General features: G+C 51.5%; 1 protein-coding gene and 1 long non-coding RNA gene across 9 annotated transcripts; one reads left to right on the forward strand and one right to left on the reverse strand.

Annotated features, from left to right (window-relative positions):
• On the reverse strand, positions 1 to 22,876 carry TFAP2A (transcription factor AP-2 alpha). 7 transcript variants are annotated; one of them, XM_032462483.1, is made up of 8 exons: positions 22,664 to 22,876; positions 13,639 to 13,696; positions 13,262 to 13,499; positions 10,105 to 10,156; positions 7,776 to 8,007; positions 5,813 to 5,931; positions 3,769 to 3,910; positions 1 to 1,664 (listed from the first exon to the last, which is right to left on the reverse strand). In XM_032462483.1, exons 1-8 carry the CDS (start codon positions 22,734 to 22,736, stop codon positions 1,376 to 1,378), a joined length of 1,203 nt encoding a protein of 400 aa, XP_032318374.1. In that variant the 5' UTR covers positions 22,737 to 22,876; the 3' UTR covers positions 1 to 1,375. The 7 variants fall into 7 exon arrangements, with proteins under 7 accessions (XP_032318374.1, XP_032318368.1, XP_032318370.1 ...); XM_032462477.1 differs by lacking the exon at positions 22,664 to 22,876 and adding an exon at positions 15,951 to 16,902 and having other exon boundaries at positions 13,643 to 13,696; XM_032462479.1 differs by lacking the exon at positions 22,664 to 22,876 and adding an exon at positions 15,932 to 16,227.
• On the forward strand, positions 14,555 to 19,611 carry LOC116658191. 2 transcript variants are annotated; one of them, XR_004313411.1, is made up of 4 exons: positions 14,555 to 14,690; positions 17,138 to 17,276; positions 18,140 to 18,412; positions 18,629 to 19,611. It is a non-coding gene; the product is annotated as an uncharacterized LOC116658191 (long non-coding RNA). The 2 variants fall into 2 exon arrangements; XR_004313410.1 differs by lacking the exon at positions 14,555 to 14,690 and having other exon boundaries at positions 16,889 to 17,276.
• Positions 22,877 to 26,829: the final 3,953 nt, after the last annotated feature.

The raw sequence follows: 26,829 nt of genomic DNA on the forward strand, positions 1-26,829 counted from the left end.
TAAAGCGTATCAAATATTTATTTATCTGGGCAACAAAGGACTATGATACATTGACAGGCATGGAAACTACTGCCAGCACAACTCAATACAATACAACTAGAACAGCTTCCAAAATGGCCAGTGAAAATACAGAATACCAGGTGGTCCCAAATGTTTGAAGTTCTTTGAACAAAAAGAGAGAGAGAGAGAGAGAGAGGAAGAAATCCCTAACCCTTGGCTTAAAGACAATATTCATTTATTGCTCAAATGCTGCTTTTAAGGGAGGACAGTGGAATAAAATAAACTTTTTTTTCTCCCCACAATACGTAGAACGGTTATCAAACCACTCAAGTTAAAAATCTTTCCAGGGTCCAATATCACTTTTTTCTTTCAGTTCAATGAAAAGCTAAATGTAATACTAATTATATATAAAATTTTATTTGACTTCTTCTTTTCATTTGTTCAGCTGTTTCATTGTCGTCTTTAACATGCTACAACAGGGCTAAACTCATGAATCCCAGAGGGAAAATAAAATCCCCCAAACCTTGGATTCCTAAATAAGCATCATGAACCACATGAAGAAGTAAGAGGGAAGATTCAAAACCCACTAAACAAGAGGTAAACGAGATCACCAGATAAATTAAAAAAAAAAAAGGCTTAAAACAGACTCACCATATTTACACTTCCCATTAAATTACACATAAATAAATATATACAGAGACGTGAACACTGATTCCCTTATATAACTGTGAATCGTGTTGCCAGAGAAAGTTCAAGTTGGTGGCTTTACCTTGGAGAGGAAAAACTTCTACAACTGAAGACGTGACATGGAACTTCGAGTATCTGTGTTCAAGTTTATTCACAATACTGATAAAAATGTCATTGTCCTTTTTGCCTTTTTTTTAAGTATGGCTACAATCTGAACTGAAGGATGTAAGGGAAGGTGGTGATTCCGTCCCATGAAGCACATATATTTTTTTTTAATTTTTACGTTCTTTTTTCTTAAAAAAAGTTTTAATTTTTGTTGCTGTTGTTGATTTGTTGTTTAAAAAAAAAAAAAGGTTCACAAACTCAGACAGAACTTTTCTTTGCTGGCTTCACGGCCTGTTCTGTTCTCCGAGGCTCCACACGAGGGCAAAGGGGAGGCGATGCTGATGGGGGAGGTCGAGGCAGGGGCCTGGGCCGCGGGGCGCCCCCTCTCTCCGGGGACCCCGAGACTCCGGGCCCAAGGCGCGGCGGCAGCGGCGGCAGCAGTAGCAGCAGTGGGGGGTGCTGATCCCGGAGCTGTCACCTGCCGGTGGCGGTCGGTGGCGGGGAGATGGATCGGACAGGACTGGACGGGCGCGCGGGGGGAGGGGGCGGCGCGGAGGCGCGGGGAGGGGGCGGGCGGAGAGCCTCACTTTCTGTGTTTCTCCTCTTTGTCACTGCTTTTGGCGCTGTTGTCCGTGTGGCTGTTGGGGTTGTTGCTGAGGTACATTTTGTCCATGGCCTTGAGGGCCTCGGTGAGATAGTTCTGCAGGGCCGTGACCGCGGCGCACACCGCCGGGCTGCCGAAGCCGTGGGAGATGAGGTTGAAGTGAGTCAAGCAGCTCTGGATGCCCGGCTCCAGGATGGGGTTGGGCCGCGAGTTCCCCAGGGGAGATCGGTCCTGAGCCAGCAGGTCGGTGAACTCTTTGCATATCTGTCTGCAGCACAAGTGAAGCAGAGAGAGGGATGAGGCTCCCCTGCGGGCAGCACCAGCAGCAAAGAGGGAACCCTTCTCCCCGCAGTTAGTCACCTGCCTGGATCCAGCAGACACCTGACCGGACCCAAGGCCCCAGAGACAGGCTGGGGGAGAGGGGCGGGCGACCACGCTGGGAGACCCAGCCACCTCTCAGAGTCCACTGAAAGATCTCCTTAAATCCTTCCATGAAGGCCTCTCTCTCTCTGTCTCTCTGAGGGTCTGTCTCTCTCTCTTTCTCTCTACTCAGCTGCACCAAACTTCTAACCCCCTCCTTTCTCACCATCCCAAACATCCCAGACACAGGAAGACACTTCACACATTAGAAGAGAAATAAAGGTGACTAAGAGGGCCAAAGAGTCAGAAACACAAGCATGTTTTCAACAGCTGTCCTGCCCAGGAGATTACAGAGACCTTCTCCCATCTTCCAGGGAGACCTCGGCAGCGGCTCGGGGGACGGACTCTCCCCTCACTCACCTTCAGATCAGGGGGGATGTGGGCAGAAAGGCAAAATTTTTCCTGGGGTTATTTGGCCTTTAAAAATAAAAGGTACCTCCCAGGGGGTAAAGGGGGTGGGAAGTGATAAATTGGGGGTTCGAGATTTGCAGATATTAATTACTATATATGAAATAGATAAACAACAAGTTTCTGCTATATAGCACAGGGAAGATATCCAATATCTTGTAGTCACCTATAATGAAAAAGAATCTGAAAACAGAAAGAAAAGAAAGAAAGAAAGAAAGAAAGAAAGAAAGAAAGAAAGAAAGAAAGAAAGAAAGAAAGAAAGAAAGAAAGAAAGAAAGAAAAGAAAAGAAAAGAAAAGAAAAGAAAAGAAAAGAAAAGAAAAGAAAAAAAAGGAAAGGAGGAAAGAAAGGAAGGAAGGAAAGAGGGAAGGAAGAACACACGCACCAAAAACCTGTTACTTGGGGATAATTCAGAGTGGTTTGGAAAGGAGAAACAGACATGTCAATCTCCCATTCCACCTCTTTTCCCACACACCAAAAAAAAAAAAACAAACCACCCCATATACTTTGTCTACGGAAATTGTGAATACGGGTGTGCTTAGGAAGGTAAGAGGAAAGGAGGAAGTTAGAACACAGGCGGTGAGGCCTACACAGGGGAGGCTCTGTCTCAGAGTCTGGGAAGCAAGGACCAGCCAGCCGGGGCCTTCCTGAGGCGGCAGCAGCCTGGGCGGCGGGCACAGGGAGGGGGCGGACCGGGTAGGGAGGAAGGAGAATGGGGCGCCCTGGCCGGCTGCCTCCTCCAAGGCCAGCTGATGTCCCCAGGCCAGAAACTGTCCCGTCTGAGGCCTCAGCCTCTGCCCTCTGGTTCCATGCCCTCCTGTGACATCAACTTTGATAATTAAGGGCTTCCAAACAAGCCTTTTAATTTCCAGAAAATATATCAAAACAGTCATTTTCTTTTCACACACCACCTGGAGAAGCCTTTTCAGCCCAGGCACCGATGGGAGTGTAACCTGGACCATTTTGAAACCTATTTGACATCTCGCCTGTGGGCTACAGCTTGTGGGGTAGGTGTGTGTGTGTGCGCGCAGCACTTTTGAGGAGGATGAGGAAGGAAGGCCAGACGTGGGAGAAGGGATTAGAGTGGAAACTAGGGCAGCTTCTGACTTGAACATTTTGCAGGCCACTGCTTAATCCTTGCCCTTGGAGAACACATTGATAAGACACGAAAACTGATACAGGCAAGCCTGTCACTCCTTGAAGAACCTGATTCTGCTCTTTCTGAAACAACACAGACAAATCCACATTCAGCTTCCATCAAAGCCCTACTCTACCCGACCACCATATACGTTAATTTTTTTTTTTTAATGAGAAGTTGGGGCGGAAGAAAGGGAAAAGAGGAAAATGGACACTAGCAATAGTGCTTGTATTTCCCCTTTAAAATTGATTATGGTTTATAAGACTGTGTTGCAACTTCAATATTTACAACAACAAAGCTGACTAACACAAAAGGAAACAAGGGCAAAAGTGAGAGCAAAAACCATTTTGATTTTTGTTTCTCTGTGTCAGTGAGCCGCAGAGACCCCAAAGAGGTAAATGTCTTACTTTGTAGCCAGGAGCATGTTTTTTCTTGTCACTTGCTCATTGGGATCGGAATGTTGTCGGTTGAGAAATTCAGCTACTGCTTTGGCAGGAAATTCAGTTTCACACACGTACCCAAAGTCCCTGGCTAGGTGGACGGCTTCTCCTGGCAAGAGGTGAGAGGAGGGAGGTGAGTGCAAAAGAATGGAGAGAGCTGACATCAAAACTTCCTCCCAACTCCCTTATTTTCTTTAACCTAGGTGTTGTAGGAAATACAAACTTTTTTTTTCTCATTTCAGGCATTTTATTTCCTTCTCTGTAGGCTCTGGTGGGTGCATTTCTCAGGGAAAATGGCCACTTATCCTAGGAGGCCAAGATGATTTGAAAATGTAAATCTCATTCACTATCCTCCAGTCTCATCCCCCAACCTGATGACAATTTCCCACCGCCTCTTTTCAAATGTTTCTTGCATTCCAACCTCACACCTATCAACACATTCATAAACGATATTCATAATTACTCCTGGAGCTTTTCTGCAAGGGAACGACTAAGGGTTTACATTTTAACTTTATCGCATATAATTATCTGTTCATCCAAACCGATTAACCAAGAGGATTTGAGGGTCACTCCACTGAGTCTGTCTGTGTTGTTGATTTTCGAATCTTTGGTTTTAATTTCCTGAACCAGTTGGTTTTTACTGCAGGGCTTCCTGCCATTAGCTCCAGGTCCGGAAGAACGCATGCGCCAATTAGGGCATCAAAGCCCTCTCCGCTGAGCTTGTTTCCATAAAATGGAGCGGATCACAAACAATAACAGTTCTCCAGAAACTGCCTCCCTGCCACAGGACTCAACCCCCAGACCCATACACGCTCTCAACTACACCCAGAGCTGCTACTACCATTTTCTCTGCGTATAATTCTTTGGGGGTCTGCATGGTGAGTCCTCAGTGCACTGGTGTTAATTCTAATACAATGCTACTGTAGACGAGTTTCTGGCACTGAACAGTTGCTTTATTACTTAACAGTTTTGTTAATATCATCTTTTGACACCATTAACAAATAGTTCGTAGGATTTCTGTTCTAATGTGTGTTTTTAAACACGTTTTAGTTATTTACAAAGCTAGAACATGAATTCCATTATACTCTGTCTCCTCAAATACAGGATGTAAATAAGATAAAATGCCTTCTTTAAATATAAATGGTAGTTTTAAAATCTGCCCCACAATTTAAGTGCTGGGTTTTTTTCCTATTGGCAGAAGACATTTCCAATAGAACACAAAGAAAATGCAAGAGAATTTTACATTCATTCCAACACACCCAAACTTAAGCCAATTTAGTATCAGAAAAACTTAACAGGGGTCTAGAGGAAGTAGGAATGTGACTAGATTCTGGTGTATCCAGAACAAGGAGTGAGGACAGGGTTAGCTTTCATTTTGGGGGGTTTAGAAGCCTGTGTCTGTGTGTGTGTGTCTGTTAAAAGCTGACACGAGAAACTTTCTGCAATGCTTATATTTCTTTTTTCTTTTCCTATCCAAATAACTCAAAGTCCAAAATTGCTCACTTTTCTTCCTGTCCAGTAGAAAAGCACAATTAAATGAGAGATAAGCAAGCATATGTTTGGAAAACAAAAACCTAAAAGGGTATATAACCCTGAGCTTTCAGGACGGTCTTAAATCAGGATGCAGGTCAAAGATTCCCAAATTAATTCAGGAAGTAATGGTCACGCATTTCTCAAACGCAGATGTCAGAATAGCTTAAGTGATTTACTGCTGAGCTCTATAAAGGAGGCAGGAACTTGTAGAATATGCAGTTCTTAAATTTTCACATTGTTTAGGTTAGAATTGAGCTAGGGAGGTATAATTTTGTGGCAGAGGGGAAGAGGAAAGGAGGACAGGAATAAATGCAAATACTTTTTTGACATGCAAGAATTCCATTCACTTCCGGCTGTATTCTCTGGAAACAATGAAACAGCCCAATTGACACAAAATACAACCAAACATCTGGCCACTAAGTATTATCCATTTTCCCAGAAGAAACCTCCCTTCTTGTTAGCAAGTGAACTCGCTTACCCTCCACTAGTGATGTGAGCAGGGTGACGTTGGCAGCTTTGCGTCTCCCTGCTGGCAGATTTAATCCTATTTTGTCCAGTTTTTCTCTTAAAGATCTTCCTCCATTTTTAGACTTTGCCCTGTTTCACAAATAGATGCGAGAAAGGAATTTAGAAAGCATTTGGTTGCTCGGCATCACACTGTAGTCATTTTGACAACTTCCTAAAATGTGCTTTTAAAAATTAAGAATCCTGGCCCTGAGATATGGAAGGGAGGAAAATCTAGGAAGGAATTACGATACAGAAAGATCATAGGAGATGAATGCTTGTCAAACTGTAAAGCACCCCCTGTGTTCAGTTATTACTGCAACGACTGTGGCAGGTTGCAAGGTTTTGATTTCCCAGCTCTCTAAAGAAGAACCACAAACAAACAAACACAGCTCTCATCTCTAGGGTGAGAGGTAGTTTTGAGTTCAGCTGATTACTGTATATTTTCCCTGTTGTTACAATCACATAAATCCCAGTGGGGTCTTTAAATTGTCTTTGCAAGATCTGCTGTTAGGTTGTTCAGAGTAACCAAAGTTATCATCACTCTCACGTTTCTTGCTCTGGCTTTAGCCTCAATGGGAAATTCATTTCATCAACTGTTTACATGCCATGTCACCAGCCTAACTGGAAATGTCAAAAGTTGACATCAGCCTTTAAAAATTTTACTGATTTAAGAGACAATGGAGGTGGTTCTAAATAGATGTCTAAATAGACTCCCATAATCGGAAAGTGGTTAAGATAAATTGTTTAAATAAAACAGCAAATTAATTAATTTCAGATTTTATTCCCTACCCAAGTGCTCTTTAATTGTGTGGATTAGATTATACTCCCCTAGGTAAACAGTCTCCAATATTGGGGATGGGGGAAGGGTAGGAAAAGGCAGAGGGCGGATCCAGATGTGTGTCAGTGAAAGATTACAAAGGGACAGCGAGACGACTGCGAACGAGGAAGGAAAGAGTTGACTAGCTCATGTCTAATTCTTCAAAAAACGGTTTTGTAGCCTTTGTACGGGATATACCCTTCAGAGAGGAACTTTGGGTCTATAAACAGATACATGAATAAATGTCAAAAGAATGAAGTTTTTGGTCTTTCTTATTAAAAATTAAAAAGAAAAAAAATATGATCTGAGAAAGTTCAACACAAGACCCACTATGCACACCGTTGGGTAGAACCCTAGAAGCAAGGAGCCCACAGGAGGGAAAAACCTGCCCTGAGGATTTTCACCTGGCTGACCCTTAGGAAATCTTATCTACGAATTCATCATCCCAACCTCGCGCGGGTGAGATGAGAACCCTGGCCACGTATGCAACGTGCAATCATGCAGTCATCCGTAGCAACCACACATAATGCACGCAAACGTGCCTTGCACGCTGCCTGGCACCCATGGGGCCGACGCACATCGAACCTATTCAAAGGACGGTAGGCTACCGTCGGAGACCCTACACGGAGGTAAAGCAACGTGAGGAGCCCGCGAGGAACTTTTCCAGGGCTCGCAAGGTGTGCAGAGGAGGGAAAAGGCGGGTGCGCGGCGCCCCGCGGCTGCGGCGGCCGGCACTGAGCCCGCGGCGGAGCGAGCTGCGCGTGCGCGCGGGAAGGGGCGGGGGGAGCCGGAGGGCCCGGGGAGCGCGCTGCGACAGCCGATCCGGGCGCGTCCCCGGAACGACGGAGCGCGGGCGGCAGACGGGCGGAGAGCGCAGGCGCGCGCCGCCTCGCCCCGCCCCCCCAGCTCCCGCCCACCCAGTTCTGTGCTCCTCGCCCCGCCCCTTTCTTTTCCCGCGAAGGGAGGGCCCTGGCGCGAGGCCGGTTTGCGTCGCCGCCCAGGCGCAGGCGCAGTGCTTCCCCGGGCCGCGGGCGGGGCGGGGCGGGGAGGGACGGGGCGGGGCGGGGCGGGGCGGGGCGGGGCGGGGCGGGGTGGGCAGGGCCGCGCCGGGCCTCACCTCCGCAGCACTCCGCCCAGCAGCGAAGCGTTGAGACACTCCGGCGGTGAGAGGCGCCGCTGTACTTCCGCTACCGTGACCTTGTACTTCGAGGTGGAGCTGAGGAGCGAGAGACGACCCGGAACTGAACAGAAGACTTCGTTGGGGTTCACGACGCCGCCGAAGAGGTTGTCCTTGTTAATGGGGATGGCGGAGACGGCGTTGCTGTTGGACTTGGACAGGGACACGGGGCCTGCGGAGACAGACGGGGAGGCCGCGTGTGGGCGTCGAGGGTCCCTCCCAAGCCCCTTCCCGACCCCGGCCCTCGGCGCGGCCAGGGCCAGCGCCCGGGCATGCGTCGCAACCCCCGCTCTCCCGGCCCCGAAAATTCTGCGGCTCTTTCCCCACCTCCTGCCCTATTCCTGCTCCATTCCCGTCCTGGGGCTCGAGCCTCTGCCCCTCGGCATCTCACCGGCGGCCGGAGACGTCCCCGCTCCGCCAGCCAGGCCTGTGCTTCTGCCTGGGCCCTTAACTTCTATCCACAAAGGTGCTGTCTACCAATGGTGGTGACATCATGACCCTCTTGGCTCTCAACATCCCAGGAGAGTGGGCCCCCGGACGGGGTGCTGGAGCACAGGCCCAGGGTGCAGGAGAGGGGGTTACGTTTGTAAACCGAGAGCAAGCTATGTGTACTTGGGAGTTTGGAGAGGGAGATGGATTTAGGGTTTTGTTGGGGAGAAATTGCTTCAAAGACCTATAGTTAAAATCAGCCGAGAGTTTAGATGACTAAAGCAGCCCCGTAAATGAGCATTTCAGTCTAGGCACCAAGCTGGGAAGTGGTGGATTCAGTTGTCACACAGCACACATGCCCCATCTTTCCGATAAATAGGCCCTTTCCTATGCTTAATTTTGAAAAAGATTCGAGTTTTGGAAATCCATTTCAAGCCTGGTTTTGAGCTGCGAGAAAGAAGGATAAACAGCCCTACCATAGAATACTAGCAGTGTGTTCTTCTGATGAGCAAAGAGTTAACGGCCCTGCGCTTAAGCGTCTTCTTTGAGAAGGGCGGGGGAGGAGGAGGATATATTCTTGTTAGTTAGCATCATAAGCTCTTCATTCTTGGACCCACCATCCTCAGGAAAAAACTCAAGTCCAGCAGAAAGTGTACTAACGTGTTACATTTCTAACACCAATATGATTCCGATGCATTCATAACCATTCAAGTACAGTATGCATTTGTATTTTAAAATTCCACATGGAGACAAATATAATATGCATACATTCTCATCACAGTATTCCTCCCTCTTTAATGGGGATATTTTAGACATAGGGAGGTGGGGGGCTCTAGGTTTTGGATAGATCACTTGTGACATTAATAGCTCTGGGGAGGCTAATAGAGACAATAGGAGTTAAACGAACTCTTGAGAGATTACTAATAAAAGAGCCAATTATCATGTCGGCTTGGAAAGAGCATCTCTTAAGATTTATCCCTTGCACATCTAATTTGACATGACAAAGACTTCACAGATGCAAAAATGAAACTTTAAACTAGCTAACAATATACTGATTGGGGTTAGAAATGAGAACAGTTTTATATAGCATCATCTTCTGGTGGTGCCTAGAATCCTGAAATGTAACATTGCCACCATAACAAGAACAACAACAAAAAGCTGCTGTGAATAGCATTTAATCCAGTAAACTTTATTTCTACTCACTGAACACAATACAGATGACAAATCCATCCAAATCACTTGACTTTTTAAAAAACAATTTCTGCTCTGAACAATTACGCTAATAAACTTGACATCTTCAAGAAGCTAATTTTTAAAAGCCAAATTTTTGTTAACCTAATTCACAAAGTTTTAAAACCCTTAAACAGCTAATGAGAGTGTAAATGTGAGAACATTAAAGTTTGCTTTTTCCTCTGCTAAGGAGTGCTTCTTATCATCTGCCCTTATATTAATAGTAAATTATTTGCACTTGTTTTAGCATTATACACTTCTTAACACTCACAGCCACTCACACAGTGGGTTAGCTAAACCGTCAAAACCGTTTCAGAATTGAAACGCCACTTCCAAATCAGTTCAACTATCACACATTTCATGTGTTTGTCCAGATATCATTAAATGAAATTAAACGGTCGAATCATAAATCAGAACAAAGCTAGCCTGTTGCCATTTGTAACATACTGAAAGCCGATCATTCAAGCATTGCTGTTCTATGCCTATCTATTCGCTAATTCTGAGCCTTTAGGAAATCCTACTTGAAAAAAATAAATACGGCTCTGCAAGTTCTTTTAAATAGCACTATGCCTGTAAGGACATGTTTGGAATGCAGAAGGAAATGGCTTACCTTTCTTAATTACAGTTTGATCTGGGATGTTAATACCCGGGTCTTCTACGTGCTGCAACAAAAGGGATACACATGGATGTAAGTGAGTAATCAAAACAAAAGGAAATGAATATTCCGTGCAAGGTGGGGGGAGGGGAAGGTGTAGAATCAAAATCTCCCCTCCCATCTAGTGACATTTATATATAAACATCTCAACTTGGCTTATTGGAATTTGGGGCTTTGCAACTCAAGAGGTTTCCACTGTGCACCCATGGTCCATTTCTCCTCCTCCAGCAAATAATCCACGTTTGAAGGAGGTGGGGGTGGGAAATAAAACTTTCTTTGGAAATTAAATTGAGTTTTGGAACACCTAATCTTTCTCGCCATCAGTTCAACCTTTAAAAATACACCTAGCTTTAGTTTGGCGCCTCAGCGTCTTCGGACTTCAGTGATTCCAGTGTTCAGGCAGCAAAAGCCAGAGAAACACAATAGAAATGACAGAGGCAGGAGTAATAGGGGAGCATTGGAAACGTTTCGACAGTGTGATAAAGAGCAAACGTGTATACATGCCTTCACTTATGGAAAAATGAAAAAATTTTTAAAAAGGACTACTGTCAAAACAATTATCAGGTAGGAATATGAAAAAGATAAAAAAAAAAAAAAAAAAAAAAAACCTTTGAGATTTTCCTGTGTCCAGCAGCAGCTTTGTTAGTGTGGTTTTCTTTTTTCCTTTTTTTTTTTTTTTTACAGATGGATGGGTATACGTGTGTGCTAGAGTCAAAACGTGATTAGAAAGTAAAATGAAATCATGTTTTCTAATGCAGAAACTGACAGGCAATATAATGTCTGGCTGTGTTTACAAATTAGCACCAGGGCTGCTGAGATAGAAGATTTCGCAATCGTTACCAAACACAGGCATTACCATTTAAAAAAACTATCACTTCCTTCTCTAGTCTTTGTCCAACAATAATACTGATTCGAACATTTTCCATTCTGTCTTGGATTTATGCTCCTGTTAATTGTGCTTGATCGCAATGATTCCGGGTGGATGGTACTAAGTTGCTTTATTACAGGTTTTATTATACTCAATGCTCTCATTTGTAACTTGCCTAAAGTGCTTCTGGATTTAAGTATAATTAAATTGAGAAATGTTCAGAAATGACTACTGCTGCAGTTCTTGTGTTTTAACTATATGGGGAAATATGATCCCTTTATGCATGCACCCTAAACCCATAAAGTCAATGTAGTGTGGCATAATACTTTTATTTGTGTTATTTCTAGACCTTGTCCATACAGGGAAGACTGTTAAGTTTAAAACCCCACTGAGATATTAATGATTAAATAATTTTCACCATCGATTTGATTTTCTTAAATATTTGGCAGTCATTCTTATTAAAGGTTAACTGTTGCAGCAATAGGAAAATTGAAAACAACCCTTTTCCTGACCCAAATTCCTTTGAAAGAATTTTTTTTCTTAAAAGGTGGCGGAGGGAAGGGGAAGAGCAGCAACTGGGTTTCCTTGCTTTTATTCGATCTTTTGGTTAATTTCTCCTATAGGCCAGTTTCACCACAAAGAGTGACTACACAGGTGTTAAGAATTCACAGCAGCCACTTTGGAATTTTTGCAAAGTAGAGCAATTCTAATTCACAGTAGTTCCAAAAGCTTGCAATGTTATTTTGCAATTCAAATATTTCCAATGAGCAGACTAGGAAAAGGCTTCAGACTTTTTGGGAAGGGGAACTAAAATGATCACAGCTTCTAGGATTGTTTTTAAATTTCTCTTTTCTCAACTACTGCTCTTTTCATTTTACTTTCCAAGAACTGCACTGTTTCCTATCAGTTTCTAAAAACAGGTACAAACACACACATGCACACGCACGCGCGCGCGCGCACACACACACACATACACACACACAATGCTTACTAACCCCCACCTTGGATCAAGTGCCTACTTTCATACTTTCCATGCTAGGCTGCTAAACATAACCAGCAAATTTCAGTGATTAACTAGGCCAAATGAGAGACGTAATAAATTTTCTATTTTCCTATGTAACTTAAATAATGTTTTAAATTCACCAAGCAAGCAGGTAAGTTCATCTGACCATTTTCTATGCAATCTAATGCAGTAATCATTAAACTGTCAACGGACATATTGCTGCAATATTTGATGCAGTAATTTGAAATAGCATTTTAGCAAAAATCACATCCAGATACATTTCCTCTCCAAAGAAAAGCAGCATTAACAGAGCCTTTACAGCTTTAATAAAATTATTGGCTTGTTCTAATTCCATTTCAGGAAGGCTGTGAGGAAACCATAAATATGTAGAATTGAAGCAGAGATGCTGGTTTAAATTTAATTTCAGAAAGTATTTTCAAATTATCAATAGCCTGGTTTGCATTGTAAATAGTAAATGCGCTAATACCATGCTTATTTGGAAATCATTGAAAACTGCGTTTATTGATAACTGAATTAGATCTCAAAAAATGCATTGCCCAATAGTCTCAAAACATTTAATTTCATATGGAGTGTAGCAGGTTCTGATAGGCGTTGGGAACCCAGCTAATGATTTATGAGGTCAGCACTTAGCACCCCTAGGAAGAGAAAAGGGCTGCATTTAATGTCCTCCTGCTCGCATTTGCTACTTTACTATTCTTTAATCAGGGGAGGGTATACACATAACTTTCAGCTATCACTAGTGCTCCTAAAATCCAGAAAAAACAATAATTTGCTTAGTATGTCTTTTACACTTTCTTTTAAATTGCGAGGGCATTTAAATGAGCTCTTTTGGTCAACTCTAACATGTTTTTCAGGACTGGGAGAAATCCCCACGACAGACTCAGCAGTGGAATTAGATCCTCTCCCAGTCGAAACAGTTTACTGTCGTGGAGAGGGGAAGCTATGGATATCATCAGTGGTGACATTCGTCTGATTTATAATTGGTAATGCAGGCATTGTTTGAAGGAGCTCCAGGAACCATTGTTCTAGGGGCAGAACTCTCAGTAACTTTTTAATTTTTCAGTTGGATTGTCTAGATGGGTCCTCAAAGTATCCACCCGAAAAATAGAAGGAAAAAGAAAACACCATTGAAGAAACCCCTGGCCCCTGGCTGGACGTTCAGGGGGATCTGCTCGGGGGACGAGCGCTTTCTCTCCCGCCACGCGCGCGCGGCCTCTTACCGGGACGTCCTCGATGGCGTGAGGTAAGGAGTGGATCGGGAGGTCTCCGAGTCCTGAGCCAAGCCCGTGGGGACCGTGCAGGAGGTCCTCGTGCCGCCGGTAGTCCCTGCGAGGATCCAGGCCCGACAGCTGGTGGGGCAGCCCCCGGTGCGTGTGCAGGAGCCCAGACTCCTGGCTCTGCCTCTGGCCGGGCCAGCCCGGGTGCTGCGGCTGCGGCTGGGCGTGCAGGGGGTTCAGGCTGTAGGGGTCGTTGACGTGGGAGTAAGGATCTTGCGACTGGGGGTAGATAGGCTGGTAGGGCGGGGGGAAGTAGGGGGGCTGGAAGTCGGCATTGGGGGTGTGGGACAGCGGCGGGGCGCTCGTGTAGGGAGATTGACCTACAGTGCCCAGCTGGGGCAACCGTGCCGTCCCGTTGCTGGTGCCGTCGTGACGGTCCTGGAAGAGAGCGACAGGGAGAGAACGAGCAATCAGGCGTCGAGTTTCCGCTGCACACTAAATCCACTCGGCAAGGCTGCGTGGGAAACCGCCCATGCCCGTCCGCGGGCCGCTGCGAGACCTCGGCCCTTAGTGGTTCTTTTCAGAAAATTCTCCAGCAGTGAAACTGGCCCTTCCGCCAACGCAGGTTGTGCCAACGTGGGGGCATCAGCGGCTCTCCTTAGACGTTTCTTTCAAAGGGGGGAAAAGATGGAAAAGGGCCTCCGGAATACAGCCCGTGAAGCTGCAGAGTGAAACCTCCCTTAAGCAAAATGAACATTCCTACTAAATATTAAACAGCAGAAGCGGCCTTTTCTCTGTCCCCAGATTTGAACCTGCCTGCCACTGCGTTATTGTTTACCCTGTTCCGTTTATTTAGAGGGAAAAATCATACCTGTTCAAGGACTATTACCATTTCATGACTATTTAAATAGAAACATATTTCGTAGAGAGGCTGTGAGGAAAGCATACGTTTAAATTACCAGCTTAAAGAGGGTTTTAACTGCAGGTTGGGGGGCTATCTTTTCCGCTTCCTCAGTTAGGAGCCTTTTTCTGGACAGGGTCGATTTATGATAGGGATGGGAAGAGGAGGACGTCAAGTTAAGGTTTAAAATGGAAAGATTCAGTCTTACAGTGGGTTTAAAAGAGAGAGGTGCACCCCGGGGCGGAGGCCCCCGCCCCTTCCACCCCAGCCCCAAAGGGCAGAAGAACGCCTGACTTCTGTTCTTCTCTTGCAATTCGCTTGCAAAACAAGCGAACAGAGTTGATTCCAGGGAAGGCGAACCCTCGGAGGTTCAGTCCCGGGCCCCGAAGGTAAGAGGCACACCAGGCAGCGTTTTTTTTTTCTTGCCGCTGGATTAAGCATCAAATGTTGAGAACATCTCGGGAACAAGTGAAGAGACGAGGAAATAAAGATGAACGTGGCGAGAAACACGCCTTGGGAAGTAGCGGCGAGGTAGGTCTGCGCGCCGGGAGAGGGCGAGCGGGGGCGGGGGTACCGTATTCGATCGAAGAAGGGAAAAGAGGGAGAGAAACAAGGACAGAGGGAAATGCAAACGGAAAGGCGGGTGGGGGGCTGAAGGAAAGCTGGGCGAGGAACCCGAGGTCTCGGGCCGCTCCGCAGCCCCAGGTTTTCAAGAGGAGGGAATTCCTAAGGAAACGGGGAGGGGGTGGGGATGGGACTCACCATAGCTGAAAAACTGTGAACTAACATCTGCGAAGAGTCTGGGGTAACGAGTCAGGGTGGAAAACAACAAGCAAGCCCGGAGAGCCCGGCTGCCCCGCCGCCCGAGCGGGCCCCACACAAAAGGCGCCGAGAGCCCCGCGCCACCCAGGACTCCGGTCACGGCGCCGCCGCTCCCCCGAGCGCAGGAGCCCCGCTCTGGTCCATCCGAACTTGAACCACCGATTCGAGCGGCGCCTTCAGCTGGTCCAACCCACGGTCTCTATCCGCCGCGATCGGGGAGGAATCAAAGTTCCTTAAAAAATGAAAAACCCCAAAAAGGGAAAAAGAAAAAAAATGTATGTGTGTCTGTGTGCGTGTGCGTGTTCCTTAATCCGTGTCTCCCCCTCTTTTCTGAGCGGCGGCTTCGCTTGAGCTTCTAATAACCGCGCTGGGCAGCGTTCCTGGAGCCTCCTAATAGCAGATATTCATGACTATTAATATTACACGAATACTTAATAAGGGAAGAATGCCTGGAAATCGAGCGTGAAGCGGAGAGGCAACTCGCGCCGGAGCCGGCTCTCAATGCAGTCCATTGACGGGAGCCTCAGTGTAGCAAATCGGAGGTGGGGAGAGGGAGCGCGAGAGACAAAAAGCGGGCGAGAGAGGGAGCGGGCGAGCGCGCGGGGGGCCGCGGCGCGGCGTCTGGCGAATCACAGGGAAGGGGCAACATTTTAAAAGGTTGCAGGGCAGGCAAAAGTGAAAGAGAAAGAGGGAGAGAGGGAGACCGAGGGAGAGCGCGCAGAGAGGGAGAATGTGTCTGCGTGCGTGTGTGAGAAAGAAAGTGTGGGCGCGAGAGAGGAGCCCGGAGTGGGGAGAGGGGAGGGAGGGAAGGAGGGAGAGCCCGAGAGGAGGAAGGGAGGGAGAGGGAGGGGAGGGAGGGAAGGAGGGGGAGGGGGCCGAGTCGGAGCGCGCAGAGGGGGAGGCCGCGGGGGAGGGGGAGGGGGAGAGGAAGCGAGCGAGGACAATCAGACCTAAAAGGCTGGGGCAGACCTCGGGATGCCGCGGGGGCCGCGCGTCGCGGGCCGGAGCCGCCGGGGACCGCGTCCGGGCGTACGTCGGACTCTCGGCACCCGAGCTGTTGCCCGGCCCTCTTCGGCCGCGGGCTCCTCGGCTCCGCCGCCCGGCCTGGGGCTCGGGGTTCGGCCGCCGGCTGCCGCGCCGCTCCTCCATGGCCCCGCTCCCCGCCCGGGACCGGCCCTCGCCCGGGCCGCCCCTCCGGCTGCCGACGGACCCCGGGGCCGGACTCCTTGCCGCAGCGGTCGCCCTGCCCTGGGCTCTCCGGGGTAGGGGCTCTGGGAGGGGGAGCCGGGACGAGGCCCGGGGCGCGCAGAGACGCGAGGCGGCCTAGCCCGGGCGCCGCTGGCACGGGCTCCCGGCTCCCGGCGCAAACCCGTCCGACTGGCTGGGCCACTCCCGCCCGACGCCCACCCCCCACGCCCCCATGACACGGCTCGCTCTCTCCCAGCCACCGCTGCCAGTCTACCCGCCGGGTTGTCAGAACAAGCGGCACCTCGCCTCCTGCGTGTCCCTGCAGAGCCTGGCATAATTAGACAGCCCGGAGCCGGCTCGGAAACCCGAAATCCCTGCTCCGGCGCTCGCCCACCGCAAAGTTGTTGAAACAGCCTTAACTCTATTTATTCTCCTCTCCCTCCTCTCGCTTCTCATCTTTTTTGGTCTTGCTCACACAAACATGCACACGCGCCAGCACAGGGTCCCTCTCGGGGTGCAAGTTCATCGCCTCCCATCTGGGTCCCACAAGCGCCTGGCGCCGCGCGGAGCTTCGACCCCGCCCGCCGGGGACTCGGAGCCCGGGGCACACGGTTTCGGCCTCCGGGAAAGTGAACGCCGGAGCCTCTGGCCACAATCTGGGCTGGACAATCCACTCTGGGAGGCTTACGGGGCCTCAGTTTCACCTCCCCCGCCACCGGCTCGCAAAGGGACCCCCAGCCCTGAAAACAAAGCGACTGGTCGGACATGGAGTATCTGCGCCCCGCGCCGCGCAGGACAGGAGTCCCTAGAGAAGCATCCGTCCCCTTGGGATGTCACCCCGTGCCCCATCCACGGGGTGGGGGAGGGAGGGCCAAAAGGGAGGACCCGGGAAAGGGGAAAGATTTAAAATAGTCTCCAGAAAAGAGAGGAGGAAGGGGACACATGACACATTGTTCACATAAACCCAGGTTCTGATTTCAAGTGAAGACCCTCGCCGCTGCGCCCGCACAGACATCTACGCTTGACATTCCCAGCTCCAAAAGCCAAAAGGAAAGAAACGAGAAAAGAAAAAACAGTGAAAGCCGGGACTGTCACCTATTTACTTAGGTAATCTCCGGTCGCGGCCCTCTCCCCATCCCCCTCCCATGACTCATCCGCTCCTTTTAGCGGGGGTTGTAAGGGGGTTGAGGCAGCGGCCGCCAGGCCTGTTCCCAGCGCCTCCCGCCGGCTGCCCCAAGAAGCCGAGCTCCAGGGACCCTGGATTTTAAAATGGGCTCCGTCGCGGCGCTCTCTATCGGCCTGGCAGGCTCCCCGCACCAGAGGTTGTGGGCAGCCCCGTCAGGATTCCCACGGTCACGCAGACGAGTGCCCGGCGGCTGCAGGACAGATGCGGAGGGATCGGTCGGCCAGCAGGCTCCGAGCAGTGCACCCTCCCACCCCTACCTCGGGGATGCGCCTACCAAGTGGCTCAGGGAGAAGCTGCCAGAACTTCCTAAACAACACAGAGTACCTGGAACGAGCCCGGTCGCAGTTTGGGGGATAAGTGCTCCCAAACTGAACCCGCTCACTGGGAGGTGCAACTCAGTTCAGAGCGAAGTGTGCGAGCCCCTTCTCCAGATAGGGGGAAAAAAAAAAGCCTTTTAGAAAGCGTTGGGTGGGGGGACAGTAGGAAGGAAAGAATGAATAAATAAAAAAGGAATATTAAAGATCAGAGACAAAGTTAAAGAAGGAAAAGGGTTTTCTCTTTCCTTTCCTGGTGATGTGGACCCTCACAAGCTCGTTGGAGAGACACGCAGAGTGCACAGACGCGTGCCCACTTGCCAGCAATTGCTTCAAAAGCCCACGCTCGTCTCTCTTAGCTCTACTCTTAGGCACAGTCTCAATTGGTCCGAAAGAAAAGGGGGAAAGCGGGACAGGGGGTTTGAAGGAGGGAAATGAAAGAAGGGAACGTCCTCATTCTCCCTCTCCAGCTTCTCCCCTGCGTTCTTCGGGCGAATCGGAGAGGCGGACGCTGCGCGGGGCAAAGTTTGTCCCACCCGCATTTCGCAGCTGGCTGCGAGGAGAGGAGGAGGAGCGGGAAGTAGAGCTCGGAGCCTGCGGCCGCGAGGATGCCTGAGCCAGCGCCGCGCTTACCTCGCAGTCCTCGTACTTGATATTATCCGTCAGTTTCCAAAGCATTTTCATGGATCGGCGTGAATGGATTTGCCCCCTCTCCACCTCGCACCCAAGTGGAGCTACTCTGGGTGAGCGCAAAGTGCCGGCTGCGGGCTGTGAGCGCAGGAGGAGGAGGAGGGCGAGGAGGAGGAGGAGGGCAAAAAGGAGGAGGAGGAGGAGGAGTGCGAGGAGGAGGAGGAGGAGGGTGAGGAGGAGGAGGCGAGAAGGGAAAGAGCTCCCGTGTGCGCTCGGAGATCTCCCTCTAATGGTAGAAACTTTTCCCTTTTCCTGCTCTTTACCAACAGCCTAATCGCCTCATTAGCATATCAACAATAGTCCAATTGCTCGCCAGCACCACAATCTGCCGCCGGCCGCTCAGACCCAGGTATAAAGGCCTCTCCGAGCCGCGAACTTGCTCCTAGAGCGCACGCCTGCCGGTGAGCCCACGAAATCTCCCCTGAGCCCCGCCGCGCGCCTCTGCCCAGCGCCCCCGCCCCCAGGCCACCTCTCCTCTCCGTCTCCTCCTCGCCGGAGATGCCCCGGCAAAAGCCCGGAGCTGAGCAGGATCCGAGCGGCCGCACCTGGGACCCGACTATCAGCACCTCTGCCCCATCCCTGCCTCCATAAGCGACTCTGTCCTTCCGGCCCCGTCCAATTTTATTAGAAATTATCCCTTTCGCAATTAAACATAACCACCACACCGAGACCAGCGAAGTCACTCCAGGATTTTTGCCCAACAAGGGATCGCCTCCGCTCGCGGCAGCCGACACCTCCGGCCGCAGCTCCCTGGGAGTTTTATTGGCTTCACGCTTTCCCCCCAGGTTGGAGATTTTGCCAAACGGCTTCAGTGGCTCGGCTGGGGTTTGCGATCCTTTAATTGCTGCATGTAAAATAAAAGGTGTACCCTGAAGAGGTTACTTGACAGCTCCAGGTGTTAAATGAGTTTCCTCTCATTTGTATGAAGGTAGGGCCGCCTGATAATTCAGCGTGGTACTTGGGCTAAGGGTTTCCTAGGTGCGACGTGGACAAGAATATAGAACTCCTATCGAGACTCACAGCCGCTTCTGGAGTTGAGCCGAAGTACCGACGTGTGTGCGCCATGTCATGCATGCATCAAAATAAATCGCTGGGAACCAACCCTTCGCTGTGTTAATCTGCTCCAGTTTTCCCAAGATTCCCCTTTTTAATTAAAGCAGGGAGAGTTCCTTCATGATTTGGTGCTGTTACTAACGCGGGCGCGCTCGCGGCGCAGTGCCCGGCTGGCGCGGAACCCGGAGGCCCGGGAGCCGCCCCCCGGTCCAGATCCGCCAGTCCAGGCTCTCCCGCTCCACTCAGGGGCCTGCTCGCCCCACCGGGGCATTATATATTTTTCTTCTGTAAAACAGAATTTTTTAAGAAAGAAAGAAAAAAAGATGTGATGTGATCCTTGGAAATACAGAGTAATTGATTTCTCCGGCTGAATGTCCTCATTTTTTTCTTCGTAAAAACATTCTTTCCTCTGAATACTGCAAACTCCCCAACAACAGTAGGTCTCGCCTCAGAGGTGCTCTAGTAAGGACTTCTGATTCCGTCTGGGCCTTGTTTCTTGCAAATCTCCAGGCCTCCCAGGTTTCTATAGTGCGTCCACGCAGTGGGTAGGGGCTGCGGCAAACCGGAGCATTCCCTAACAGGTGGAAGGAAGGCGAGAGGAGTGGGGACCCTCCCCCTCCCAAGCTGCCGAAAGGCGATTCTCCCTCCAAGAGGCCACAGCAAATTCCCCAAGCCAGGCAGAGTAGGCCGGAGGCCCTCCCAAAAAGTTAGGAAGAAGACCAGAGCTAAGAGAGGGATTTAGAACCGGAGGGCCGGCGAGCCCTGGGAGCTCCCCTACACTCCCTTTCCCCACCTAGACCCCCGCACAGTCCCTTGGCTGAACCTAGCCCGAGGCTCGGCGCCGCACTCCGCCTGCAAAATGGTAAACTTCCAGCGCTGGCGCCGCGCACCCCGCGGGGCTGCCCAGGGGCCGCCGCCCAACGCAGCGGCTTGAAGTCGGGAGGTGGGCCCCCTGCGGGACCAACACCCTCCCAGTGGCGGCCGTAAGCCCCAGAGCGTGATATGTAGGCCAGACTCTAGGCCTGAGAGCGTGGGACTTTACACCCCCAGACGTCGTCACAGTGTGCTTGGGAGAAAACTTAAGTTTCGCTTTCTTCCTGTTTGTGGGTTGGGGAAGGCATCTGAGGGCCTTCAACTTCTCCACCCCCTCCCCTTGCTGCCCCGAGCCCCGCAGATCTCCTGCTCCGCACCCGCAGGGGCTGCTGAACTGTTGTTGTTTTCCCGCCGAGGGCGTCTTTGAGGTGCAGATCGGGGCCTGCGGGCTCCGCGCCGCCGCCCGCGGTCCGGGCGGGCGACCCAGTTGCCCCTGGAGCCAGCGGAGCCGCGGTAGAGTGAGCGTCATTGCATGTCAATGCTCCGGCCTCGCCGGGACCCCAGGACAGCAGCGCCAGGCCTGGGGGCAGGGGTCGGGGGTCCAGGCCTGATGTGGGGGTGGAGAGGGCCTTGGGGACAGAGCGAGTATCTGTGTGAGAGAGACACGAAGAGAAACAAAGAGACAACAAGGGGGCAGAATGATTCTATTTTCTTTGGTTGTCACCACCCAGTGGGCCCCAGAAGCCCAACAGGCCAAGCCCGGAGGATCCAGCCCCTCCAGGCCCCAGATCCGCCTGCTCCACCCGAGATCCAGGCTTCCCACCACTTGCCAAACTGTGAGCCCGCGAGATCCAGGCCCAGGGTTCACGCCTGTCCCCTTCAGGCTGGAATCTTACTGCTTCCGAACCTCAGTCGGCCCACTGGAGGCCCAGACCCAGGCCGAGTCTGCGCTCCGGGCGTTTTCTCACATGGAAAAATTCTGCTGCAAAGTTCGCCTGGCTTGGGGAGAAAACCGAAACCCCTGCGTGGGAGAGCTCCCCCAGTCTTCACCCTCCAGGGAAGAAGGGCCCTGAGGTCCACAGGGACAAGAAAGGGAAAGGTGTAGATTCCCAAGATTTGAGTTTGGTGTGGGATTTGCATCCTTAAACCACAAAGTTAGTCTAACTTTGGAGATGAAATTGCATTTACTTAGGTTTAACTGAAAGGAGGGATCTAAAAGAGCTCACGGTCGGTAAAAATAGTAAGTACAAGGAAAGAAAGAAATATCACAAGATGACTTCCTTTCCCCAACTCCAGAGAGTGTAGTGAGGACGGGACTCCTCTGAACTTTACTTCTCATGGCCTAAACCTGAAACAAGCAAAAAAGAACTCGCCCCAGAAGGAACAGGGCCTCGACTTTTCCTTGGGAAAGTCGGGCATTTGGTTCGAATGGGCCACCGGGTTTTTAGGAACCTAGAATCTTGTCCTAACCAGGCCTCCGCTTGGCAAGGGCAAAAAGAAAGCCCCGCGGTTCCCATTATGAAATCAGCGACAGGGAGAGGCTACTATCCTTATCAACCTTGCTAGAGCCTCCCTGGTCCCTGTAGGGGAAATGTCTGGAAGGTGGAAAGAGAGCGCTGGACGAATGCTCCCATGGCCAGGATCGGGGTCCGGGATTCAGGGAGGGCAGGATCTGAGCCTCGCTGGCATTGTGGTGCCTGCGGCCTAGCAGGGCCAAGTTTGGGAGGCGTTGGCTTCAGCAAATTCTAGGCCTTCTGCCTCATCACTCACCACTCCAGTAACCCCCACCCGTAGCCCAAGCAGCGAAAACTGGCTTCAGGAAGAAGACTGAGTGAGAAGTTAAACTTTGTGCAAACTCTTTGAAGTATTCCCCTAAAAGAACACCTTCGCCGGCGCAACCCGTCCATTCGGACCCCTTTCCATTCTCTTCCACCCGGCAGGTCCCCAAAACTTGGAAACCCAAAGAGAGACAGGTGCACCAGAAACCCATCGCACGCGCGGCCCTTGCTGGAGTCTAGGGCAAGACCGGAGGCACAGAGAACAGGGAACCTTCCTCCCGGCGCACCGCACCCCCGCCCTGCGCCCTCCTCCCGCCTGAATTAGTCATCCACCCCAGTTTCTACTTGGGGTGTTGGGGGGATGGCTGCGGCGCAAACCACAAGTGACCCCCGGGGCCACCTGTGGAGCGTGCGCCGGACTTTGCCCAGCGCCCGGCCCGCCGGCGGCGCGCGTGGCCCCCAGCGCCGCGGCCACCGCCTGCGCCCGTTTTTCCTGTCCTCCTTCTCTCCTGGGAACCCTCCCGGGCGCTGCCAGGCGCGCCTCACCTACGACTCCGCTGCCCTGGGCCACGGCTCTTCCTCTCCGCCTCCCCCCGCCAGGCCCCCTCCCCCGCTCCACCCCCGCCCACCTCAAGCCCCAGCCAAGGCAAACCCCCGTACCTGCCAGTCCCCCATTTTGGCAAGTATGGACATCGCGGCTCGGCGCTCCTGGCGACAGATCCCCGCCGGGCATGGGCTGTAGGGCTCGGCCGGGCCCGCTCCCTGGAATCGCTTAGGCAAATCCTCCTTTTTTACCTGCTCACCAACATCTCACCTGGTCATAAAGAGCTGGGTTGCTACCTGCCGACGCATGCGCGCTAGCCCAGGAATTCACTCCGCCAGCCCTAATCCCAGCGCCTCTCGCAGAGCTGACCTGGGAAGTGATGGATTTATAGCCGCGGCAATCTCGCCATCAGCTCCAGCTCTTCCCAACAGCCCCAACCCGCTTTCCCGGTCAGTTCCTAGCTGGCAACCGAGGCAAACTGCCTGCTGGGGTGTGCTGGGAGCGCCGCGAGTGTGACCTGGCGTGTTTTCGCACTCAAGCAATGGGGGCATTTGCACGCTCTTCCCTTGGCTCTCTTCCCCTTCGGAACTTTGGAGCTGGGAGAGTCTCCACCCCGAGGGAAGGGCAAGGCCCGGAGACTGGGCCGGACCCCATGGGCGCCGAGCACCTGGAAGTACGCGGTGGGGCCAGATCCCTGTCCCGGCCTCCCCACCGGAGCACGAGGTTCACCCTCGCGGATCTGCGTCTGCAACCCCCAGGGCTGCTTCAGCGTCGGATCAAAGTGTTTCTCAATAGGTGAAGACGGTCACGATTCTGTTTCATTTCTGGCATTTAGGTTTAGTCTCCTGCCACCGCAGCAGAGTCAAACACACGCACGTACACACACTTGCACACTCACGTACTTACACTTCTGTTTAAGGTCCCCCCTCTTCTCACTCGCGCGATTCCCTGCCCCTCCGCCACTCCTCTTTGGCTTCCCAGATTTTCCATTAAAACTTTTTGAAGGGTGAATGGGGCCGCTGGTGGTTCTGGGATGGGCAACTGAGATTTGGACTGGGGTTTGCTTTCCCATGACAGATAAAATCACTTAAGTGATTTCACCACTGCTTCTAATTAGAAGGGAGCTTTCAAAGAAGCCACAGGATTTGGGGCTTCCGAGGAACTCACCTCCATAGGAACCACACCTGGCCGGGAGGGAGGCGAAGGTGAGGAGCTTAACCTTGGACTGTGCTGGCCCCATAACAGTGCCGGCCTCACTCTGGCAGTCACCTGGGCCTGGGACTCCTGGGACAGACCCAGTTACTTTCTCCAGTTGCCGTGGCTGGGCCTTCAAGAGAAACAACCGGTTTCAAATCATCTTCTCTGACATGTTAGGCAAATGTGGGCTAAAGGTCAGCTCTGTGCTGAGTAGCGAAAACTTGTCCCCACACCAAAACCTCCCCTTCTTAATCCCGCCCAAGAGCCTCTGTCCCTGGTGGCCGGCCCGAGTGGCCTTGCACCGTCCCGGCCCGCCCAAGGCTGGGTGCTGGTGTCTGTCTTAGGGGTTCCCGCGTCGCCTAGGTAGATTAACCGTCCCTGGGCTGCGGGGACTTTCATTCCGGAGCCGATGCTCTTGTTGATTTGGAACTTTCTTGGACCTGCCTTAGAACCTTGCTCAACTAGTTTGGGTTTCGTTTATAGGTGGTTGTTTTTCTTGCGAATTTTAAATAATAACTTAAACTATGGTGTTTTTAACCCATAAGCGTCTCTATTTAACTTCTCTGGTTTTTTTCCAGACTGTCGAAATAGTTTGATGAAAACCGAAGGGAAGCCTTCAAAGTGTGGGACATGCACAGAGGACGCGCCTGTAGCTCCTGCTGAGATTCCGGAGGGAGGTGCTGTATTTCCTTAAAAATGTGCGGCCTCACTTCTCCGGGCATGGGTGGAAATGCTGGAGGGACCTAGGACTGCACAGGTTAGGCCAGGCCGCGTCCAGGAAGGACCGGCCGGCGTGTGCTAGGGCCAGGGTGGGGTGCAAAGAGCGTCACCTCCAATTTAGGTACTTTGGGGGTTGGGGGTGGGAGGTGAGGCAAAGCTGCTAGTGCACTTAAGAGCGAAGCTAAGCCGCGGAGCAGGATTGGATGAAAGTAGACAGGACAGAATTGGAAGCGAAGCAACCCAGGCCTTGGTCATGAGGGCCCTGGGTGTCCACTCAGATGCCTGGGGCTGGGACCAGGGTTGGGGAGGGAAGGGGAAGGGATGTGAGGAATCCGGGAGCAGCCAGGAGCTAGAATTTACCTTTAGAGAACTACCGCCTGGGGTCCAAACTCAGTCGTTTACATTTACCGGCTGAATGATTTAGGATAAGTTACTGAACTTGTCCGATCCTCAGTTTACTCGTTTGTAAAATGGGTGATTGGTTGTGAGAATTTACCAGGAGAAGGCACGCAAAGTGCTTAGCACAGCACGCACGCTGTGCGCTAGGGGCTGCTGAGCTGCTGAGGCCTGATCAAGGGCGTTCTACTCTGCCCCAAACCCCACCCCCATAGTCCCCGAGACCGGTTCAATTCTAGTTGGTGTCAACTCCATTGCTCCTTCCTGAGGCACACCACAGCCAGACGTGGTGGCCAATCGCACCTCCTGGGACTCCCTCCTCAGAACCCTCCTCTTTCGGAGTGTTCTCCCTCCCTCTTGCTCCCCATACACCTGCTTTGCCCCTTCTGGCTTTTCCCCACCTCGTCTTCCCCACTAGCTCTGGATTAGCTTGATTCTGCTGCCTCCAGGAGGGAGCCTAGGATGTGGGGTGTGGATGGGGGACAACTTCCAGCTTCACCCAGTGCCCAGGCTCCAGTCATCCACCCTAGTGAGCCAGCTGTGCCCAGGGCCAGGGCAGGTCCAAGGCCACTAACTGCTCTTACCCAAGCAGTCTCCAGAACTGTGGCCTCAGGCCTCTTGAAAATCAGGAAACTTTGGTGTTCTCTCTCTCTCTCTCTCCCTCTTTCTCTCCCTGCCTGTTTCCGGTGCTGCCACCACAAAGCAAGTTCCAAAGCTAACAAGTCCCGGGACTCTCCGCCCAACGTCAGACTTTTCTGTACACTGCGCAGTGCCGATGCCCCGAGCTTTGGGAAAGAGCAGGATGACTTGTCAGATTGCACGGAGCTCCCAGCTTCAGATAATGCTGAGTTCAGGCTCTCTGAAGCCCCTGGTTTCCCAGAACAGCCGAGTGGCATCTATTACTATCCCATAATGCCCCTGCCAGCTCCATCACCCCAAAATTACGGCAGGAACAATCTCTGCATTCACTCCACCCCAGAATCCACCTTTTCATTCATCGACAGGTGCCAAAACTCCAGGGCCCCCTTCTAGTTTCCTTAAGGCACTTGGAAATCTAGACTTGAGCAGTGGGTTAACTCGGAAGATCACTCCTGTAGTGGTGGCCCCGGCTTTGCCTTCACCTTAGAGAAAGAGTGATTATTGAGGAAGAATGAGTGGCCACTCACTGACCTCATGCCTCTTCCCCTACAGAGGCTCACCCTCCACGCCGTTGGGCCTGAGAGAGCTGAAGTCAATTTGGGGTCTTTCCCCTCCGCGGCTAAGCTGGCACCCAGGCTCAGAGCAGGGGAGGGGAGGGCTGGACCACTCACGGGAAAGCGTCAAGGGGAACTGAATAGCCTCCTGCCACGCCAGGACTCGAGGCCTCCACCTTGAGTTCTCCAGCTGGATTAGGGCAAAGGAATAAGTTTACCAGTGACCACAGAAAAAAGAAGTCAAACCTGTTACCAAAGGTGCCCAGGGAAAGGCGGCCCGGCGACCCCAAGGTGCACCGGCTGCGGCACCTCCGCTTTCAATTGGGTATTCTTGGAGCAGTGGGTACAGGCCTGAGGTGTGCAGCAAGCCCGGAAGCCCAGAGGCCATGAACCTAGAGATGCCCTGGAGGCCGGAGGATCGCCACCGCGCTGGGTCCCCTCCACACGCGGCCTGGGTCCCTCCCGGCCCAGGCGACAGGTGCAGCCGCAGCCTCGGCCGCCCGCTGTGCAAGGGCTGCCGCCACCGCGCACTGGTGCGGAACCACTATCGGAACGAGTTTGCGCTTCTGTTTACAAAGCAATCCTGCCATCAGAAGAGGAACAAAATCACCACTTATCACACCCTGTCATAAAGTAATCTGCCCCGGAGGGAAACCCTAGCAAAGGAGAGCGCGGAGTTAGTGTGCTTGCGCGCGCGTGCTTGTGTGTGTGTGTGTATGTGTGTGTGTGTGTGTGTGTGTGTGTGCCTGCTCGAGCGCGGCTGGGGTGGGGGTGCA

Source organism: Camelus ferus, chromosome 20 (assembly GCF_009834535.1).
Source record: "Camelus ferus isolate YT-003-E chromosome 20, BCGSAC_Cfer_1.0, whole genome shotgun sequence".
Taxonomy (NCBI): Eukaryota; Metazoa; Chordata; class Mammalia; order Artiodactyla; family Camelidae; genus Camelus; species Camelus ferus.

What these genes read in the sequence shown, in the direction of transcription:
- TFAP2A (XM_032462477.1), bottom strand. Translation starts at nt 16,504, where the DNA reads ATGCCAGGCTCTGCAGGGACACGCAGGAGGCGAGGTGCCGCTTGTTCT. An exon ending in GGTTGCCCCAGCTGGGCACT is followed by an intron (nt 13,500 to 13,642) that starts GTAGGTCAATCT and finishes CGACCCCTACAG; the next exon opens with CCTGAACCCCCTGCACGCCC. An exon ending in ACGCCATCGAGGACGTCCCG is followed by an intron (nt 10,157 to 13,261) that starts GTAAGAGGCCGC and finishes CTTTTGTTGCAG; the next exon opens with CACGTAGAAGACCCGGGTAT.